This window comes from Branchiostoma floridae, chromosome 8 (assembly GCF_000003815.2).
Source record: "Branchiostoma floridae strain S238N-H82 chromosome 8, Bfl_VNyyK, whole genome shotgun sequence".
In the NCBI taxonomy this organism is placed as follows: Eukaryota; Metazoa; Chordata; class Leptocardii; order Amphioxiformes; family Branchiostomatidae; genus Branchiostoma; species Branchiostoma floridae.
The window spans coordinates 18111873-18120647 of record NC_049986.1 but is presented as its reverse complement, the minus strand read 5'-3'; the positions used below and the strand labels follow the sequence as shown (position 1 = coordinate 18120647).

Sequence of the window (8775 nt, the reverse complement as noted above, 5' to 3'; positions counted from 1 at the left end):
GGACATTCTTACAACTGCAGTCGGTGGCAAGGTCTACATCCGTACCGGATATACGCAGAGCTCAGACCTATACATCTTCGACGCCGAAAACAACACCCTACATAAGGGGCACTGTTTCGAGTGGAACTTCCTTCGTGCACTGTGTGAGAGCAGCTACTGCTACTATCATGGACAGAAGGACATTGTCGATACCATTGGCCACTACAAGTTTCAATTGTTTGGGTACCAGACCCTCGGCGGCCAGCGACGCCGATGGAGACCTCCCCTGTCCCGGAGTGCTTATCTAGGTTGGCGGGAAGAGCCCCGCAAAAGGCAGACGCCATCCCCTTGGGGCTATTCCCCCGCCGTCCCTCCCCGGAGTTCTAGTCTAGGTCTGTGGGAAGAACAGACTGAGCTCGAGCTACCAAGCACATTTTCTGCCGATCCCGGCGAGAGTCAGACACCCAGGGTACAGACGCCCCTTCCTTTTGCCTTATTCGGCTACAGTTTCCTCCAAACCCAGAAGAACCGCGTAGCGTGGCACAGCCGGGACCTTACAGTAGTGGAAATGCAAGAGATGGACTGTAAGAAGACCGAGGGCTCTGAGTCAGAGTCAGCTTGATTCACAGCTCTGGATACACGTTATGTGAGTATGAGTGAGTAAATGTGCCCGTTTGTGCGCGCATGTGTTTGTGCGTTTGTGTACGTGTGAGCGCGCGTGCCTGTGTGCGTTTGCGTGTACAAATGTGGTACATTTATGCGTCCCTGTGCGCGTACATACGTACATACGTGTGCGCGCGTATGTGTGTGGGAGTTAGAGACAAAAGTAAAAACATGTCAATTCAAAATTTCAAAGCGTTCCCAAAAATCAAAAGCTCACAGGGATGCCAAGTTACTACCACAGTAAATTATTACATTTTGGCCATGAAATGAAACCAAAACGCCTTTTGCAATCTGGTCAAAATTTCAGGATAACATTAACATATAGGACCAGAAATGCAACATCTTCGCGAAAATGTTTTCACAGTGACCACCTTACAGCTTGTTTTTTTTTTTTTACCCTACTTAAGCATAGTGTGAAAGTAAGGACAAACGACCACCATACATCTGCTTGATTTTTGACCTGGTATTTAACTGATATAATTTTACTATATCATAAGTCTTGCCCTGTAGCAGCGTGCAAGTAAAAAAACAACAACCCCAACCCTACATCTACAATGTACTTGTTTTTTTTGTCCAGGTCATTAATCAAAAGTTATACTGTACCATTTAATAGGCTTGTCCTATACTGTCGTGTGCAAATAAAGATTACCATATTTACATAGCCACATTCCCACCTATGCTCTGATTGTCAATCCTGAATATCAGAATAGGGTTGATGGCCAAGACTTTCCAAGTCAAAGTGCATAAAAATGTATCTCAAGGCAGATGTTGGTGTAGGAAATTGTATTGTGTTTGACTGGCCAAGCTTCTCAATCTCAGACATTGCGTTACAATATCAATTGCCTCCTTTGCAGACTTCCAGCAGCAGTTTTACTCAATTTTCAACATCGGATGAGGTTCTCCAAGCAAATTTACTGGTGACATATGGCAGTTTAAAAACCTGGCCGAGGCTTTTGATACAGCTTATACCAGCAGCTAATCTGTTACTCAACTTCCTCTGTTGGCATTTGAGAACCTTACCACATGTTGAAAATTACACTCAGAACTCCCCCAATAAAGTAAAAGGTAGCGCTGCTATAAGTCTGTAATAGCGGCTACCATTACCCCAGCTCAGGGTCAATCTCGTGGGTAAGTCTGAAAATGTTATGATCTTGGACCCCAGAGCTGCTTGGAGATAATCAATGTGCCTATTTCATGAACTCTTTAGTATCATATCTTGGCTCGTGGATAACAAGGCTATTGTACTGTTTTATGTACTTATCAATGTGAATTGACTGATTAGATCTAGCTTTGAATATTTTGACATTGATGTGTGCCCAGAATGGTATGAGGACTGTAAGATACTGCTAGTAAATGCTTTATGATTTTATAGTTCTTGGATAATGGTCACCCAAAAAAAGCAACTGTAAGACATTGGTTTTGTTTCGATCATCCTTGACTTTTTTTCATTGATGAAAGTAATCTTTGAAGAATGTTCATAACAGAGTACAGTCACCACCAAATGACTTTGTAAGTAATTTTGACACATATAGTGATATAGATATCTTCCAACATAGCCTGGAGTCCAGCCATTTTAGCTTGGGTCCACTCCCAATGGTCAAAACATTTCCAACCATTGTTGTTTAAGGGGCAGCAGATCAAAGCTCCAGGCTTCTTCCAGGGATCAACAATCTTAAGACCTTGAAGAAAATTAAACCAAATTGAACTTGGGTGTAACACTGATGTTATGATTGGACCTATATAGAGCCAATGGATGGATTTCAGTGAAGTGTAAGGACAAGATGGCTCTAGCTAGTTCCTGTTTTTTTTTTTTGGCAACATTTTAGAGAAAAAGGTTAAGACCATTCCATTAATGTTGACAAATATTGGTTACTTTGATATTCAGATTTGAAAAAAAAATCCAAGAAGGTCAGTCTGCATTGACAGTTTTATTTTTCTATTTTGCTTAAAAAAAAAAAAAAAAAATACTTTTTCGGATTTTGCCATCACTGGGAAAACATTGGGATGATGGAAAAACTGGACTTGCTAGAGCCCTGGTGTACTCTTGGAGGAGACCAGTATGGACTATCTTTAATTATCTTTGAAGGTTTACATAAAAGAGAAAAAGACAAAGCCACCAAGTATTCCATATGAATATTTTAATCATCTTGAAACTTGCAAGACATTAGTTGTAAGTTTCTTTAACTTTCCAACATTTCATTTCTTATTATCAAAGCAAAAGGAAATCCAGAATGCAGCACATCACCCACTTGGTCTCTCTTGCACCTGGGAAATGACATAAATAAGCAACAAATTACACCAAGGGAACAGTTCAATAAAAATAATTAGTATGATGGGAGTTCAAAGTACAAATCTTCATTATGCAAGAGGAATACCAAGACTTCTGTGCATACTGATATCTGTATATTCTAAGAAATGAGTTCACCACTAGTCATAATGTGAGAACATTCCTAGAATGTAGTGTTGTATATTACTGTCTACTCGGTAAGGAATGCCAGCCATGTGCATCAGTCCTATCGATCCATTAATTTGTTTTTTCATAATCACTACATGTGTCATACAAACACAAGTCATCATCTGCACGGTGGCAATTTGTAGGATTCTAGGAAAACTAAATAAAATCGGGCACATGAAGACTTTGCATACCTTTTCATTCCTGCTTGGCTGCCATCAAGGTCCTGTAAGTAAGTCATGATAGAAAAATATGAATTTCTCACAGGGCTTAAGAAATTTCAAGAAAGGCTTAAGGTGTTCTTGGTCTTGCAGTCAGTGTATGCATTTCTAAACATCATATATTCATGTGTCCCTATCTGCAATACTTAGTCATCACCCTGCAAGACCAGTACTTACATGTTACTTGTTACTTGTGGTTATTTCAACAACTTCCAATGAAATTATCATGGTGCAGCTATTGCCAAGAAACCCCATTCACACACACAAAAAAAATTCTGAGGCAATGTTTGCAAATGGGATCTTTGGTGCGAGTGCACAGATAATTTTTTAGTTTTAAAAATGAATTTAATGTTAATTTTTCCAGACCACCATTACAAATCTGGTGCCATGTGCCAGTTACAGAATAAGGTGTTGGAAAATCCAAAATTAACACTTACATGCAATTTGTATCCTTGTTGACAGATTTGTTATCCTAAGATTTAAAAAACGACAAACAAAAAGATGTCAACTCAAAGTAAAAAGAAAACTTTCAAACTATTAATATATATACTGAACTTGCAACATCAGAGTAGGTTAGGGAAAAAACACATCACACTAACATCAGTTTAGTAGTTAGTTCATCATGTTACAAGTCAGATTCTATCACTACAAAAAAAGTTTAGTCTTTTATTACAGCAAAATGATATAAAGTTCAAGCAAAGTAGTTTGTGCTTACATGTTCATTTGGCTTTGCTGGCTCAATCCCGTTGTCTGTGTAGTGCCAGACCTAGTCATGCCACCTGGCAAAAGAATAAGAAATTGCAGGAAACATTTAAGTATACAGTGTAGACAAGACAACCTGTGCACATACAATATATGCAGCAGTCCTGACTTTATGGTGGTATCAGAAGTTATCTGTCTTCACTTTATTTCAGTGAGAGAGTTCAATAGTTGTCATCACATACCCTGAACTTCACTTTAAGCATTGGAAAACTTCACTTCTAAACATGGGAAAATTCTATTTCTAATTGGAAAAATTCATTTCTAGGCATTGGAAAACTTCAACACTTCTAAGCATTGGAAATGTAGGGAACTTTATCGTATGACTAGCACACACCACTAGCTATGCAAAGACACTGTCTGGCACTAATATATTTGTTACTTACTTTTAGCAACACTACAGGTCCTTGGAACCATTTGCCTCTTGCAATATACTGAACAGGGAAAAGGATAAAAAAAGTGTTACTTCAATCAATTGCTGCATCAAACTTGTTTAAAGACCTAAACTTTCTTTGATGTTAGTACTAAGTTACTGATTTCTCCATATATCCTCTGCAGTAAAAAATGATACACAAAACAACACCTCAGATAGTTATATCTACGGGCTAGATGGTCATATCACCGGACCCTCATTTGGCAGAATACTTTCATCAGTGGTGTTGTTAAGTGTACTTTATTATATAAAGTACACATGTCAGAAATAAGGATGTCTCTCTTCACTGGTTATCAGAGAGATTCCCATTATCCTTAGTCATCACTCACTGTGTACTTCTTTTACTCACTGTGTACTACATCACTTACTGAGTACTACATCATCACTTACATCATCGCTAACTGTACTACATCATTACGCGCTTCATACATCACCTACTGTGTATCATCTCATCACTAGCTGTGTACTTCATCATTACTCACAATATGTACTACATCATTCACAGTACAACGTCAAGGCATCAAGAAATAAATACAAAAGCTTATGCATATAGGTGGGGAAAAGCAGTGTTCCAAATGTAAATTTTTTGTTTGAGCACTGCGCTGCCTTGGTTTAAAATTACTATTTAGTTGCACCAAGCAAAATGTGGGTGGCACCCCTGCATTTGCAAGTGTGTATTTTGAACACTGCTCTAGAAAAATAATTTTACAATGCTTCAAACACAAATAGTAGACGCCCATTCATGTTTTGAAAAATGAACTTACCAAACGATGACTGTTCTTTGGAATAAGGTAGACCCTGATATCCATTCTCCTATCAACACAAAAATGGATACTATAAATACAGACTATACATATCATCAACATTTACTGGTTGGTGCATACATACAATACTTGACTATGCCTCAGATATATACGGGCTTGATGTAGAATCAGAAACACACGGATTTCATATTGGCAGAATCAACTTTCATCATTGGCATAGTCCTTTGGAACATTCTGCTGTGACAAAAGGTAGTTTTGATGCATGCAGCTTGCAGCTCTAAATTTGATGTTGGTTTACAAAACTATCCCATACTTTATCCAATTATTATAGATGGCTGTACTATTTTATCTTGAATATTGTAGATATGAAAGATTACATACCTGTTTGTGCTGCTGTTTCATGCACCCATTTCCCCATCAGTCTGAAAGGACAGAAATCAAAAGTTTACTGTAAAGTTTTTGAGTGCTGACAAGTTACATAAGTACATGTACAAGGCACATGGTCAGATAGAGCTAAAAAGTGAACATCACGCGGTTCAGCGTTGGTGGAAAGGATCATCATACCCATGTCAGTGTTTCTTATTCCTCTCAAGTACAGGACAATAATCACATATCTGTCACAAAACATGACCTATGTTAAGCTAAGGATGTCATCCCAACTGGCCAAGCTACATTTGTGAGAAAGCATACTCACAAACTACCTTCAGGTATTTGTCTTAAATCTTTATGTGAAAGAAAGCATTACAAACCTCTTTGAGGAGGAGGAGCATCAAGGATGTAGTTCTTTTCCTCCTTTCCTGCCACATCTGCAGCACAAAAAGAGGGTTTTAAATTCAAAGTAACAGATGAATATATCATCGACGTTTATAAGACATCAAGGCAGTCTCAGACGGACAAAAACGTCCCCATGGGGGTTTGCGTGGAGAGTCAGATAATGGGCAATGCGATATGCAATCATCACCGAAGCCTTGTGTAGTGTGCTAGCAAAAACGTACCAAAACTTTTGCTTTATTTATCTTCATTCTCTTTTCTTGGTCTTCCATAAGAACAGGATAATCCATGGACAAGGTTCAAGGTTCAAGTAACCAAAAGACTAATCAATTATCAACAAAAGATGGTAATACATACCTTGGTGGAGCATGCCTTGCATGGGTCAAACTGAAATCAGATTTTAGAAAAAGGACGTTACTTATGACATAACCAAATGGTGAATGATAGAATCTGAGCAGAGCTTGGAACAATCAGATAGGGGCGAAATGTTGACTTCACTGATAATCTGTTGAACTATGAAATCATCATGTTGTCCAAGCTTTGGTAGAATCCACATATCTTACAACTTGGGAAGGATTTGGAAATAGATAAGCTAGCTTCCATTGGTACACACATCACAAATCTGTTCCATGTTGTCACAAACATTCAACATTTTTTCTTTAGTTTAGACTTATCTCAAAACTTTCAAGCATGTGGTATGGATTCTTAAACCAGACTAAGTTGAAAGTTAAAAATCCAGACAAATGCACAATTGTATGCACCTTTCTTTGACATCTACAGCCACATTAAGATTCCCTCACATCTTCCTGCCAAACGACCACCACAGCTGTGGAGGGACTGCACCTGAAATGATCGAAAGATTGATGCACATGTCATGAAACAATTGCTTTTGAACTGATGTCAAAAGAGTTAGGGGTGAAGTTGTGTTGACCTCAGGTGACATCTTGGTGGTCAGTAGTTTTCGTCACATACGCAATCATGAGTAGCAAATAAAGACATCATTGGTCAACACTCGAGTGCTAAAATACAAGCACCGTTTAAAGAATTTTCTTGGAAAATAATATTACTGCCATGTACAATCTAAAAATTTACTAAAATTACTGGGGTACTGCAATAGACTACTGATTATTTCACCAAAAAACAACTGCCAGAAAAATGTATACGCACCTTGGTACCAAAGATGCCTTGTGCTGCAAATGTCAACCTGAAACGTGGTTTAAAAAAAAAACAAGATTACACAAACCATCATTACTAAGTCATAATTAAATAGTTAATGCTAGGGGAAAGCTTGGAAGTCAGATAGGGGCGAAATGTTTCTCTTCACTGTCATTCCGTTGAACTATGAAATCATCATGTGGTCCAAGCTTTGGCATAAAGAGGTCCATGATTCTGAGTACACAAGGGCAAGGTCCAAGATGAAGGCACGACTTTCAATTAAAATAGTTCTTGTCTCCGCCATTCTTTATACATGTCCGAAGGTATATGGCTTCTATAAGTTTGTGTGCTTTCAACCATAAATGAATTTATAAACAGGAATGGCTTTACATTCAAATTTGCAACAGTGTCTATACATGTTTTGTTAGTCTCACTCTTAGGGGCCTTCATCTTCGACTTGCCTTCTGCAGGTGGCTACCAGAATACGCTTACGCAACTAAACCTTAAAGTTCTTTTTATATAATTCTAACACATACCTACCAAAGTGTCAAGGATCAGGGTCTGCTGGAACAATTGGTCTTCTCTGTCCCCAGGGCCGATGTGCTGCCAAACAAGAGAACGCATGAAGTTAAGATCTAGACTTGTACATGTGACAAGAATGAGCTTCCTATCTGTTGTTCAATGCCTCAGCATGTTCTGTAGTAATAGTGTGAACTTGTTTCAACAACTTGTGTTGATTCTGAGCTCCTCGGAGTTCTTCAGAGGCAAAGAGGGAACAACTAGTTTCTAACAAACATAGCTTCTACACATCAACAAGCGTCTGGATACAGAACTGACAGGGTAATAGATTGGGGTGTCATTAGCCCCTCTATTTTTTGTTTGGTATATTCAGTGATGTTTGAAGAAACACACAACTTTTGTACCTGAAAATCTCAGCACTGCTTCTCTTGACACCATCTTGTCCTGGAAAAATATAAGAATTTCTTGTTTCAAGACTTTGTGGACTTCACATAATAATTTTTACACGTTGTGTTCAAGTGTTTAGTGTTAAGCCTCAGGAAGCATAAAATCACCACAGCCAAAGTCATGACCGCCGAATTAAGTCCTCATCACCGGCATAAACACAAACACCAAAACACATGCTATGTAATATACAGTGCTGCAAAGCTAGCCTGGATACCAGACCCCAGCCTAATCTCAAAAATATCTATCACACAAAATAGACACTGTTGAGATCTGGCTGGAGTCTGGTATCCAGGCTACGGCAAAGCATGCAACTGGGAAGCTTCTTTTGCGTACTGTGGGGTTTCCGCAAAAATTGGGCTGTTCCAAAAAATAATGGCAGCAGGGGGTGGAAGAGACTGAATAGGAGGGGGGGAGTAGTGTTCAAATATGAGCATTGGAACAAGGATAAAGTTTTTGAGCAAATATGGATTAGGAGGAACTGGGAAGGTTTGGTCAACTATTTCTGGATTGGAGCCAGGGACTGAGGATATGGAGGGTTTGGTCAATTTTTGGATTGGAACTAGGGAATTGTGAGAGTAAATTTCTGGTTAATTTTGGGTAGGAACAAGGAGG

At 38.8% G+C, this 8775-nt stretch overlaps 1 protein-coding gene, 1 long non-coding RNA gene and 2 other non-coding genes across 4 annotated transcripts in view; 1 reads left to right on the top strand and 3 right to left on the bottom strand.

The window, feature by feature from the left end:
* LOC118421843 (kelch-like protein 3) overlaps window positions 1-601 on the top strand; it is a 4588-nt gene extending 3987 nt beyond the window's left edge. The window contains exon 3 of the mRNA XM_035829344.1: window positions 21-601. Within this exon, the coding sequence (XP_035685237.1) occupies window positions 21-601 (581 nt within the window). The remainder of the gene's footprint in view (window positions 1-20) is intronic.
* A 3047-nt stretch (window positions 602-3648) lies between these two features.
* Window positions 3649-4888, bottom strand: LOC118421483. The gene is made up of 3 exons (XR_004831838.1): window positions 4461-4888; window positions 4031-4094; window positions 3649-3787 (listed from the first exon to the last, which is right to left on the bottom strand). It is a non-coding gene; the product is annotated as an uncharacterized LOC118421483 (long non-coding RNA).
* Window positions 4889-6504: 1616 nt separating this feature from the next.
* LOC118422108 lies at window positions 6505-6579 on the bottom strand. Its single transcript, XR_004831884.1, has one exon. It is a non-coding gene; the product is annotated as a small nucleolar RNA snR60/Z15/Z230/Z193/J17 (small nucleolar RNA).
* A 391-nt stretch (window positions 6580-6970) lies between these two features.
* On the bottom strand, window positions 6971-7049 carry LOC118422105. The gene has a single exon (XR_004831881.1). It is a non-coding gene; the product is annotated as a small nucleolar RNA SNORD24 (small nucleolar RNA).
* Between the last annotated feature and the right edge of the window lie 1726 nt (window positions 7050-8775).